Source organism: Diplotaxodon limnothrissa, linkage group LG6 (assembly GCF_057381915.1).
Source record: "Diplotaxodon limnothrissa isolate DT_005_m linkage group LG6, D_limnothrissa_male_GT1.1, whole genome shotgun sequence".
Taxonomy (NCBI): Eukaryota; Metazoa; Chordata; class Actinopteri; order Cichliformes; family Cichlidae; genus Diplotaxodon; species Diplotaxodon limnothrissa.
In genome coordinates, this window is record NC_140601.1 from 23,746,868 (window position 1) to 23,759,598 (window position 12,731).

Sequence of the window (12,731 nt, forward strand, 5' to 3'; positions counted from 1 at the left end):
TTAAATCCTTTCCCAGATTCACACACTAGCTTTATGGTTTTAAGGTATGATAAAGTTAGGGGTGTACTTACCTTTTCTATGTGACTAAACTGTTATTTCATTCTTTTCAACTGTGAAAATAGTACAAAATGTCTATGTGTCTTTGATCCCCTTATCCAAGCACTGGTGCAGAAAAAAAATCTAATATTTGCTTGTTCAAGTATGTTCAAAAGGTTAACTATTACTGCAAGTACAGTGTAAATAAACCTGTTTTTGTAGCCGTTTGTACTGATAATAAGCAAAACTGTGCAACAGTTGAGCCACAAACAAAAACTGACTGTGTGAAATGAACATACTTATACGTAGGCTATACCATTTTGGTTTTGGCAAATTTTAAGATACATTTCATAATATACACAAATGAATGCCATATAAGATCTGGCAACAGTGCATATTTAGTTAAGGCTGAAAAATATAATACATAAGCACATACACAAATTTAAAAAGAAAAATCAGTTCAATTCAATAAAAGTTAAGTGGGCATAATCCAGTTTAGGCTGGAGCCACGCTGGGTCTATTAAATGTGGAGTTTAATGTATGCTGGAGTTTATCTTTGAGTCAACACGTGTAGTGAAACATTTCTGTATTTAGAGGATTTAACAGGTTGCTTTTGACTTTTCCTCTGCTGCTATCCATTGGTCATGATAACATTTACAAATTAAACATTTCTATGAGTTGTAGTTTGCAGTGAGCGCTTTATGTTGCACCCTTAATATGAATAATACAAATAAAGACAAAACTTTATTTTATTTATTGAATCATTAAATTAATATGGTGTCATTCAGCATAGACCAAATTTGGGGAATATTCTTTTAAAATTATGACACCTGGTGGTGAAATCTACTTACTACACTGTGTGACGTGGTACTTAGGCATTTTGAATTAGTCCAAACTAAATCACATAAATGGGTCTTTATTCTAAAGTTATTTTGTGACACACTGTGTCAAGTATTTATAACTGATCATTTGATTTCACAAAGAAAGTAACGCTTACATGGTTAACAATAAAATAAAGTAATGTTGGCGATTTTACTAAAAAAAAAATCTAAACAAACAAACAAACATCAAAGTGGAAAAACGGAAATATTATTTATTTACTTTAGCAAATATTTATGCTAAAAAAATCTACTGTCAGCTTTGAGGATTAATAAACAGAGGCAATACGTTTTCCAACTACCTGTTGTTGGAGCAGTAACTAACTACCCAACAGCAACATTTAACTATTTGGGTGCAAATGATGATATATATATATTTTTTTCTTTAATTAAAAACCCCAGTTGGAACTGCTGGCATGGGCTCCAAATCTCCAGTAGCCTCCATTACATGAAATGTAGTACGTGTATTTAAGTAATGTAAATCTAACTAATCTAAGGAAAATGTTTACTTTCAAGATGAAACACGGGTGAATCTGTGAATCATATCTTACACATATCTCTCATGAGTGATATCACATCATTCCTGTCACAAGATAGAAGCTACATTCAGTTTTTGCAAAGTTTTTTTTATATATACTATATTTATATATTTAAGTTTCACTGAAATTAAAATGTTTTTTTCCACCGGAAACCTGGCCAAGAGGACAGCAAAAAGGAAAAATTGCAACTAATATAAACGCCTGCTGCTATTACTCCAATCCTCCAGGGGGCGCTGTGATAAAGCCACCGAACAGTTGCAGACCAATCACCGTTTTCCAGCAGTTTGAACAAGAAGCGGGTTGGATTATTCCGATTTCTAGCAAGACAAGAAAAAGATAAAGCTAGCAACCATGGATACAGGCTAAAACTGTTATTACGCTTGAGTTAGTTGAGAATTAGTTCTTCGGTTACGCTTTATTAAAATCATTGTAGTGGTTTTGCACAGTCAACGGTCGATATATAAACCTGTCAGACTGTGGCTTACTCCTGTGTGCTCCAGCCGCGGTAAATCTCCAGTTGTAGTTTATAAAAGTTTTACCTTTTGGCACGGTTGTTGCTGGGAAGTCAAACATGAAGCCAGTAAAGCCGCTATATCTGAAGACGTACGGGAAACAGAGGCGGAAGGTGTCCGCCTGGATCTCACCTGAAGACCGCAAGCAGGCCTTCGACAGCACCCCGTCCTCCTCGGATGTCTCCGTCTTTGAGCCGTCCAAACCTCAGAGGATAAGGTATGTTTATAATTTTCTTTACTAAACCGTCTTTTCAGTATTTTCTCTACATTATGGATCACAAAAACTGTGCAGCTACTTTTTAGTTTTAGCTTATAAGAAATATATTATTGGTGTGTATGGAAGCCACAGAAATGCCAGTCCATACAGTCACATATCTGAAGTCTTTAGTTATTAATATATTTATAAAGGATTCGTTTTATTATATTTTTACTATATGAAAATATAGTTAAATATCTTAAATACACCAAACTGTAGCTAATTAAAACAGTGGCAAAAATGTAGAGTAAATCAACAGTTTGTACATACATAACAACCCCCTGTGGACGTGTGCAAAGTACAGTTTAGTTGTCAATCAGAGTTTCCTGCTCTGATTGTGAGCCTGACTATCTTCTTTGCTTCATCTGCTTTTCATTTAACAGGGAGAAGAGCACCAACGCCTTGACTGGAAGAACCGTTCGTCCTGCCAAGAAGAAAGCAATGCTTTGTCTGACTGAGAAGAGTGTGGATGAAGAGGACATGAGCAATGAGGAGAAGGCACCTCCTCTCCCTCCACCTGCTCAGCAGAGCAGGACAGCCAGGTCTGTGAATATTGTAATAAATGGTAAATAGCATTGCAGTCAGTATTACTGCATTTGAATTATTAGATTATCTTAGGCTAGAAAAATATCCTTGAAGTAGTTTGCTTTTTTTGTTGTTGTATTGTATGTGTGAGTGGTGCACACCATTTCTTTCCCTTCCTTAGAAAGAAGAAGAGTAGTGTGGCCAGTCGTAGAGCAGTGCGTCCTGCCAAAAGAAAGACCATACGTTGTATAACGGAGACTAGCAGCGATGAGGAGAACAGCAGGATGCTCGCTCCACCTCCTCCTTCTGTATTAACTCAGCAGAGCAAAACAACCAGGTCTGGGCATTTAAAAACAACAAAGCAACAACACATTACTAAAATGACAACGCATGTTGAGAGTTTTGGGGTTCTATTAAATATAACCACAACTGTGAATGTAAGCAGAGGTTTGACATTTCTGGCAAACTGAAGGCTGATCAAACAGTTTTCAGCAGTTTCTGTGAAATGTATTCCGAAAGCTGCAGTTTGCAGAGTCAGCTCTTGAGCTGCTTGTCTAAATCAATATCAAATGTAAAAAAATATACTGACAATTGCACTTTGGCTGCTCTCAGAGTTTAAACAGATGTCTCAAGTGAAACTTACTTTTGCCAGAGCAGTCCCAAAACAAACTCAAATTTATAATCATGCAGAGGAAAAACATCTTTACATTTGAGATGCTGGAACTACTTTTTAAATTATTAAAAATGAGTTGTGAGTTTTCTATCCGCAGGCTTTTTGATACAAAATGTTTTTGCATTACTTTGACTTGTTTCTGCCTAACTTCTCTCTTTTTACTCTCTTTACTCTCTCTCTCTCTATTTTACTCTCTACCTCAGCACTTTAAGCGTTTGGTTTGCAGTGAGTGACTATTGTTAGCCATTCACAACTTTTAAAGCATCTCTTTTGCATTTATTTGTCTGTTTGTGAAATGATTTGTGTCTTTTCCCGTTATCAGGACGAGCCGGCTTGTGTCTGGACACAGAGTTTTGATGAAGCGGAGGGGCCAGCAGGTTCCTGTCACCACGGAGAGTGAGGAAGAAACGTCTGCACTAAAAGGCCACAGAAATTCAGATAAAATGAGGACAAACTCAAAGTGAGCATTCATGTCTTTAAGAGCTCTGTTAAAAGCCTGAACAGAAATGTCATCATTATTTGCAGTAACCTTTAGCTCTCATCCTCTCTTCTCCTGCTTTCTAGTGTTTATCCATCTTCTGCAGGCCGCTTTGTAACCCAACGTAGACGAGCCGCTGTGATTAAACCCAAAGTCCCCAAAGCATCTGTCAGTATACTCAGCTCCTCAGATGACTTCACTTCTACAGCCTTTCCTTACAGCAGGTCTTCCAGGAAAAGAAAACTGCCTCCGGCATTGGGGCCGTCAAGTGCAGAGAACTCTATGAGCGCTCCCTTCCGAGAGATATCTCTCAACGAGTTGGCAGATTGCAGTCTTGGACCCTGCCCCAGGAAACCCATCTTCTGCTCTACACCGTCAGCAGGATCCTTCAGCAAACGCGGGAAGCTTAAACCATTTTCAGTCAACAATCTGTCCTGCACTCCTCCATCCATGTCAGTAGACGGCATAGTCTCCCCACCAGATTGTTCGCTTCACTGCCAGCAGACAGACACAGACCTACCTGACCACATAGAACCATCTATTGATTTATTTTCAGAGCCCAAGAGAAGAAGTGAATCAAAGTCTAAAAATGAAGGCAAATTACAGAGTGCAAATCTGCTGTCTGCAGACAGTGGCAGCAGCAGTCAGTTTGTATCTGCAGCAGCAGGAGGGTTAGATTGGCTGATCGAGACGCTGAAGGAGAAATGTTTGTCCACACGCTGCACCGTGCCGCTGGAGAGATTAGACTTGTTCGCTGAGCTGAGCTGTGAAACAACCTACTCATCCTGTCTGGGACATTCAAACTCACTGCACAGCCGACAAACACACAAACAGCCTGTGGACAGCAGTGAAGCGGTCGATCTGTCAGAGTCTTTAAAAGCATCGTTTTGTCTTCATTCATCAGGTACAGTCAATGATATCCGTAATAGTTTTGACCAAGAAGCTTCAGTGAGTCGGAGTTGCAACACTAACATTTCTCCATTAGTTAACTCTAAGCAGTCAGCCGAACACTCGGCCGCATCACCTATGGAGCAGTCAGAATCGGTATTTTATATTCAGTCTATTCATCACACAGACAGCAGCTCTGAGATTATAATGAGCACACATTTGGAGTCCAGCAGCACCGTGCAGACAGTGGAAGGCGAGGCTATAGTGGCAAAGAGTAAAAGTCTTACTAAGAGGTGTTCAGTCCAGATGAAGAACCTGGTTTTGTCACAAGAGCAACTAAAAGGCTTCTCAAAGCAGACAGAGGAAGATTTGGGTAAGACACAATCAGCCAAGACAGAATGTGCAGCAGATCTCACAGCAGGGCTGAAGGAGAAATGTCTAACAGATAACATTATTGTTGGGATAAAGAGAGTAAATTTGTCACTGTTGAAAGAAATTATGAGTCCCAAAGGTGCTCTGCTAAAACCAGCCGGAGATGTGCCCGACTCAGCTAGTGACGACCAGACAAAGACGGACCACTTGTCGGAGAGCGATGACAGTAAAGAGACGACTGCCTCGAAAGCCAGCGTGAAGAACGGACGTTTGACTACTTCTGAGGATGAGAACGCCTCAGACAGAGAAGTTGTAAAGAAGAGAAAAAAGATGCCCGTGGTTCAGAAGGAAAAGAAACAGCGGAGCGCATCCACAGACCGCCCTGGGACGACGAGGAAGGCGTGCGTAAGCGGCATGAGCGTGAGCCGCTGGAAAAACAAAGGCAACGCCAGCACGCACATGATCAGGAGCAGGGCTGTGGACTGTAGCATCAATGAGATGATCCCCTCACAGCACAAGCAACCAAAGGTAAGAATCAAATTCAGAGTGACAGCTGAAACAGTAGGCTCGCATGTTCAGCAGCGCTGGATGGATAATGAATGTGATGGTTAATGGGTTCATTGTTGAAGTTACCATTTAAGTTGATGCTTTTGCTTTTCTGTAAATCCCTCCAGTCAACAAATGATGCTGACTATTAGAGTATTAATCAGATGCAGCTGCACTAATTAACCTGCACATTTGGTTTCCTGATGTCTTGATGGTAACAAGTATTTGTTACTGAGCCACAAGAGTTGAGGCTCGGGTGTGAAATTTATGGTTTTTAGGGTTATTTTTTTAGCCATATTTTTTTTATCATTAACTCTGTTTCCCTGGGTCTTTTCCTGTGTGTTATGAAAAATCTTGTTTTTTTGGTACCAGCACTGGTTTTATTATGTTGTATTTATCCAGAGTAATAGTGGATGTACTGGACAAAGGATGTTTAATATGGAGCTTCCAGGTAGGAGGAAAAGAGGAAGACCTCAGTGAAGGTTAATGGATGTAGTGAAAGAGGACATGCAGAGGGTTAGTGTGACTGAGGAGTGGAGATGGAATGAGATGGAAGCAGGTGATCGACTGTGGGAGAAGAAGCCAACTCTGACTGAGTTTAGAGGGGGACTTTTTGACCCCATCTTATTTTACACAGACACACACACACACACACACACACACACACACACACAGACACCACTCAATACCACTACAAGAGATAGAGGGGGTGTCTGCTCTCTCAGCCTGTACCAGAGTTGAGTTAAAACATGCCAACGAAGCTAGTGACCAGATAATTATTCTTGATGTTGAACATGTGGTGTGACAAAAGATTCTAATTGGCTTCCGAGTTTTCCAGCTTACCAGTATCTCCTATTTTTGCACTCATTGCTGCATTTATAAAGAAATCCTGCATCTCACCAACATCACATTTCTGGTGATGGGTAAGCATATAATGTTTAGGTGCTCTCACACTGTAGCGAGCACAAGCTTCCATGTAGCTGCAATGTAGTTTGGTTGTATTCAAAGGAAGGCAAATGTCCATGCAGCCAAAATCTCCAAAACTGGGCAAATTAGCATGAAAATAATCTATCTATATACAATTTGTGGATGAATTGTCCCTTTAGTGCCACAAATGATTACTTCATTTGATCTCCAAACCTCATAAAAACTATTAAGCTATTGACTCTTCCCGTAAGTGAAGAAGCAGAATATTTCTGATCACAGAGCAGATCTGTGTTAACTCTTAAGTTTTTCTGTCACGATCCACCGAGCACTAATCAAACATTTAAAGGCTTTTAAGTCATTTAACCTAAAGCCTGTTGTATGTGCTATATGTAGGAGTTTTTGGGCTCTACCATGAATTTCTCCACCCCGGTGAAAGCAATTCGGCTCAACCTCTCATCCCTGCTGGCTGATTTCACACCAAACACAAAAACCTGGAGCCGGATCAAAGCCGCCCTCTCTGTTCATCGCAAAGGCTTGGGTAATGATGTACACTCTGGTGTTTGGATTTTAAGCTTTTAGTTTGACTTTGAGAGTCCTTACACTCTCTCTCTCTGCCCCCCACCCCCTCATTCCCTCTCCTTAGTGCTGCTCACTCCGAGGAGTTTACGTCTATCAGCGTCGGGCTCTCCTGGGAGGACGGACACTGCTGATCTCAGTCGGGATCTCTTTACCACACCCTTACGGACGCCACTCCCCAAGCGGCTCCGGTCACAGCTGCTGGGCCAGCATTCCCTGGTATTAAACGCACATAAGTTATATATTCAGACTTTCTGTTGGTTTCTCTGCACTTTGCATTTGGGTCGTTAGACCTGATGGCGTGACATCCAGGCTGTGGATGCACGTAACCTCCTCCCACTTGTCTGTTGTTGAAGGTTTGTGAAGACGCAGACCTGTCAGACGCAGAGAAGGTGTATGCTGAATGTGGCCAGCAGCGGCCTCTGCCCTGGGAAGAGTGCATTCTCCCCCAGCGTATGAAGCAGTGTCTGAAGATTGGAGAGGGCACCTTTGGGGAAGTCTTCTCCACCAACAACGAATCAGGAGACACCGTCGCCCTCAAAGTAAGCACATTTGAGTGTATGTGAACAACATGTTTTAGAAGTGTAGCGTTGACTGAGCTCTGTTAGAGAGTTACAGATGTGAGTTGTATCAAAGAAGGTAAATATTGTGCATTGTTTTTCCTTTTCTGGCCCTTTTCTGATCCTGAGCTGGTCTTATAGTTTTTAAGTAGTAGAAAAGAACGAAAAGGGAGCAAAGATACTTCAACATGAAGCTCAGGAGGCCAAAATGAATCAATGAAAACACAAAGGGGGCATTGATGATGGCTCAGAACTAAAAGGGCAGGGAACAGGCCTGTAATTTGTAGTATAAACCAATTGAGTTATAATGTGCTTCAAAAATAAAACCACTAATGTTACTGAAAAAACTGCAAACGTTCAACACAAGAAGTCCCACCCTGGATTGTATTTTCAGATCATTCCAGTAGAGGGGAGTGAGAAGGTGAACGGAGAGGACCAGAAGACCTATGGAGAGATTCTCCATGAAATTATTATCTCTAAGTAAGTAACCGCAGGTACACACTGCTCACTATATGCAGTCCATTTGCTGTAATGCTAGAGCTTATAAGGTCTGTATGTTTCAGTACAGTGATACCTAATGGTGAACCACATCAAAGTACTCCAGCTGAACAGCTCTAATGAGCAGTGTTTGTGTGTTTTGTTTTGTTTTCTTCTACCAGGGAGCTGAGCAGCCTCAAAGAGAAGCAGCACAACCAGACCCATGGTTTTATTGGACTCAAAGAGTAAGTATTTTCTTTGGTCTTTTTTTCTGTTAGTGCCTCAGTAGTTTTGAGTCTTAATGTGACTTTGTGTCTATTTTTCTCCCCATAGTCTTCACTGTGTTCAAGGCTGCTACCCTGCAGATTTCCTGAAAGCGTGGGACACATTTGACCAACAGAAAGGCTCAGAGAACGACAGACCAGGTCAGTGAGACAGAGCTCATTATAATTTATTCACAAGAACATGTTTTGTGTATTTCTTAGGGTTAGGGGTTAACTTACTTCTATATTAACTTCTCTCTAACTAAGATTCAACTTAATTTAATTATTAATGTTAAAAAAGTTCTTGCCCAACTTGCTGTTTTTTTTTTTGTTTTTTTTGTTTTTTTTGTTGTTGTTGTTGTTTTTGTTTGTTTGTTTGTTTGTTTGTTTTCTTTATGACCAGCTGTACATTTATAGATTTTAATTTTTTTTTTAGTCACACCTTAATTGTGGCACAGATTCACCAAAATGCTGGAAACTTTCCTCAGAGATTTTGGCCGTATCCACATGCCATCATTGCATGGATGCTGGAGATTTATCAACTGCACATCCATGATGGGAATCTGGTTTTACCCCATCCCAAACATCATCTATTAAATTCAAATACGGTGACTTTAGAGGCTGTTTCAGTTCAGTGAACTCATTGTTGTGTTTAAAAAACAAAAACAAAAAACAGTTTGAGATGATTTGAGCTTTGTGACATAGTGTGTATCCTACTGGAAGCAGCCATCAAAGATGGGTACACTGGTCAAAAAGGGATGGATGTGGTCAGTGGTGTTTAAATGATGCTTGGTAGATATTAAGTGGCCCAAAGTGGCCCTAAAAAAATGCCCCCCACATCATTAGATCAGTGCTCCCCAAATCACACAACACACCACCAAATAAAAATGTCACAAAAAGCATATTGATAATTTCCCCCCTGCACACCAGTCATAGTGGAATTGGGTCAGTTTTTCCCCAGTGTACTTTTTTTTTTTTTTGCTTTTTTCTGACCACTACTCGTGCTAGGGCCTTCATCAGGGTTGGGTTTTTCTGCAGGACCCAGGTCAGATCGACTTGGCTGTTAATTAATTTCTTCTTTGTCTTCTTCTGTTTTCCTGGCAGTTGGTACCCATTTAATTAGAGCAGGTAGTTGTACTGCCCTCTAGTGTAAGAGGATGTAATTGTTCTGCCTGTTGTTAAAAATCTATTTGTCATAGATTTTTAACAAAACAAAAACAAATTTTTGATTAAGAAAATAATATAAAGCCATTAAAAAATATTTTAGACTTTCTTTCTAAAATGGGGTCATAAATGAACCCACTCGGTCCCTAAAATACGCAAATCATGTGATTTGGGTTTCTCTTTTTGTGTCTTTGCTCAGATTTCTTTGAAAATGACCAAACGTTCCTAATCCTGGAGTTTGAGTTTGGCGGCATCGACTTGGAGAACAGCAACGGAACGGTAGGGATCAAAGCTTTCCCCGTGTCTTTGTGGAAATGTTGAGCTTTTATCTGCCACCTCAGTGACTGTTCAGAGATACAGAAGGTAAAGCTGGTAGCTTGGAGATAAAACTACTTTTACATTGGCTGAATGTAGAAAGTACACAAGCTGAAAGTGTGTGTGGTCAGTTAAAGCGCTTTGTATTCAAATTGTCATTACTGAAGATTAAGCTAAAAAGAAGCCTTTGCTTATTTCACGTTCACACTCTCAGTAAAAATGTTTTTAAATTTTAATGACGAGAGCGGCTGCATAAAAATAGCAAGTTCTTGAGTCGAGTCATTACAGCTTAATGTCAGCCAGACCATAAATTACTGCACGCTGGAGGTAATGAGAGAAGATGATGAACATCTTAAAGAAATTATTTGCTTCTGAAAATTCTTGCGGACTAGTGTTATCTTTGGCACGGCTGGACTTTTTCTGGCTTCTAGAAACTTAAATTGCTGTTACACAACATTCACATCTCATCTCCCTGCAAGGTTTTATGAATATTTTCTGACTTGAGGTCTTACACACGCTGAGCACCTTCTTCCTGACTCTGACGTCTGAATGTGTCGACATGAAGACGACACATTCAGACGACACATTCAGGAAGAAGGTGCTCAGTGTGTGTGGCACAGGTGCTCGGACCTCATGACCTGTTTTGTTTTTTGCACTTTTTCTCACTGCACTGATTATCGGGTGAATTTGCAGGGATGTTTACTCGTGGGGAAATTGGATGCCTTGAATGTTGCACTTAAATAGTCTAAAAGACTTTGTCTAATTTATACTCTTGTTGTGTTTTCAAGTTGGCATCTTTAGCGGTGGCGAAGAGCATCCTTCACCAGGTTACTGCTGCCTTGGCTGTTGCTGAGCAGGAGCTTCACTTTGAACACAGGTACTGACACACATTGATAAATTACAGCACCGACTGACAGTTTCCCAAGAAGACGCGTACAGATGCAGTTTGTTCCCCGCTAACAAAACAAAACCCTCTAGTGTTTAGAAGGAAACTAACAAATGTTCAGCTGGAACTCTACTCTAACAGTTTAACCCTACACACTGTTTATTGCAGGGACCTGCACTGGGGAAATGTGCTGGTCAAAACAACCAAGCAGAAGACGGGGAGCTTCCTCATCAATGGAACCACCCACTCTCTGGAAACCAGAGGGGTGCTGGTCCGCATCATTGACTATTCTCTCTCCAGACTAGAAATCGGTCAGATATTTTTCTACTTGCTTACTGTCATACTTTGAATGGATTGTGTTATACACATAGTGAATATTACGTAGTGGTTCTAAAATGTTGCTTTTGTGTTGTAGATGATTTGACTGTGTCCTGTGACATCTCAAATGATGAAGAGCTCTTCATGGGACAGGGAGACTACCAGTTTGAGATCTACAGACTCATGAGACAGGAAAACGGGTCAGTCCATTAAGTGATCAAGCATCTATGTGCCATGTAACAGGAGTCTCTGTGTAGTAAAGGCTTAAAGTCTTTATCTCACTCTATGTCTCTGTATCTTTCTATAGCTGTATCTCTATACATCTATCACTGTGCACCTACTAAACAAAACAAACTAGAATAAAAATATACAGTAAATATTTTTAGTTTTTGTCCAGGTCAGTTTCATCATACTTTTCAATTAAACCAGAAAGAACGAGTGATTTTGTTCATTTGTCTGAGACTGAGATGATGACATGGAGTCAGTTCTTTGTGTCCTGAAATGACGAATACCACCAACATTATAAATAAACTTAACTGAAATGAGGAAACAAACCTGGAAACAAAATGAAACCAGTGATACTGTTAAACTTGAACTGGTTACGTTCTAGTAAATTATAATTTTTCTTTGCTATTATGTAGGATTTCTTTTTCTTTGATACGCTCATAAAAACATGTTTGTAATTATGTCAAATTTAAAAAGAAAAAAAAAAGAAGGAAAAAAAGCAGTGAGGCGAGGTTGCATAATTCCCTGTGAATCAGGAGGTCAGGACATTCCCTGCCGTTGGCCTTTTCTCCAGAGCACAAATGTCAACCTGATTTTACGTCGTGGGCCACAGACGTGGGTCAGACTGCCCTGTCTGTCACTGTACAGAAGTTTAACTGCACATTTAATCTCAGAGTGATCTCAATATAAGGGAAATGATGAGAATATTCTGTTTTTGAGTTTCTTTAGACTCAAATTGTGAGAAATGCTTAAAATTACAACAAAAAACCAAACAATTCTGGTAGCTCATTGCCCACACAGTCCTGTAATTATAAGACTAAAAGTTTTTGTTAATTCACAGAAAAGCTGTGGAGAGAAAAAAATCCCTCACATTTTATAAAGCAGTGCAGCGGGCCAGACTATTAGGTCGGACTGGCCCCTGTGCCCTATGTTTGACAGCACTGCTTTAGAGTGTGGGTTCACACTGATGATGTAGCCGTCTCAGAAATTCACGTGTCAAATATGACACTCTTGGCATTGTTAAAGTTCATGACAGCACAGTGAGAAATGCAGCATTGTTGTTGATTTATTGATCCTCTCATGCTGTTTGTGTCTTTTATCAGGAATAACTGGGCTGCTTACCACCCTCATACCAACATACTGTGGCTCCACTACCTTTGCTCCAAGCTGCTTTCTATGAAGTACCGCGGCTCAGGGGGGAGGACTGCCAAGGACATGCGAGAGGAGCTGACTGGTTTCTATGACAATGTCCTCCAGTACAGTTCAGCCACAGAGGCGTTGCAGAGCTGCCCCATGTTCCAGTAGCACGAGGATTCA

At 40.5% G+C, this 12,731-nt stretch overlaps 1 protein-coding gene across 1 annotated transcript; it reads left to right on the plus strand.

Moving 5' to 3' along the window:
- Window positions 1–2,024: 2,024 nt before the first annotated feature.
- haspin (histone H3 associated protein kinase) lies at window positions 2,025–12,719 on the plus strand. Its single transcript, XM_085355961.1, has 16 exons — window positions 2,025–2,182; window positions 2,605–2,763; window positions 2,928–3,083; window positions 3,742–3,879; window positions 3,984–5,685; window positions 7,024–7,168; window positions 7,274–7,425; window positions 7,563–7,748; window positions 8,161–8,246; window positions 8,426–8,488; window positions 8,577–8,668; window positions 9,870–9,949; window positions 10,774–10,862; window positions 11,040–11,182; window positions 11,287–11,389; window positions 12,518–12,719. Exons 1-16 carry the CDS (start codon window positions 2,025–2,027, stop codon window positions 12,717–12,719), a joined length of 3,654 nt encoding a protein of 1,217 aa, XP_085212087.1.
- The last annotated feature ends 12 nt before the right edge of the window (window positions 12,720–12,731 follow it).

What these genes read in the sequence shown, in the direction of transcription:
- haspin (XM_085355961.1), top strand. Translation starts at nt 2,025, where the DNA reads ATGAAGCCAGTAAAGCCGCTATATCTGAAGACGTACGGGAAACAGAGG. An exon ending in CTCAGAGAACGACAGACCAG is followed by an intron (nt 8,669 to 9,869) that starts GTCAGTGAGACA and finishes GTCTTTGCTCAG; the next exon opens with ATTTCTTTGAAAATGACCAA. An exon ending in TGGAGAACAGCAACGGAACG is followed by an intron (nt 9,950 to 10,773) that starts GTAGGGATCAAA and finishes TGTGTTTTCAAG; the next exon opens with TTGGCATCTTTAGCGGTGGC.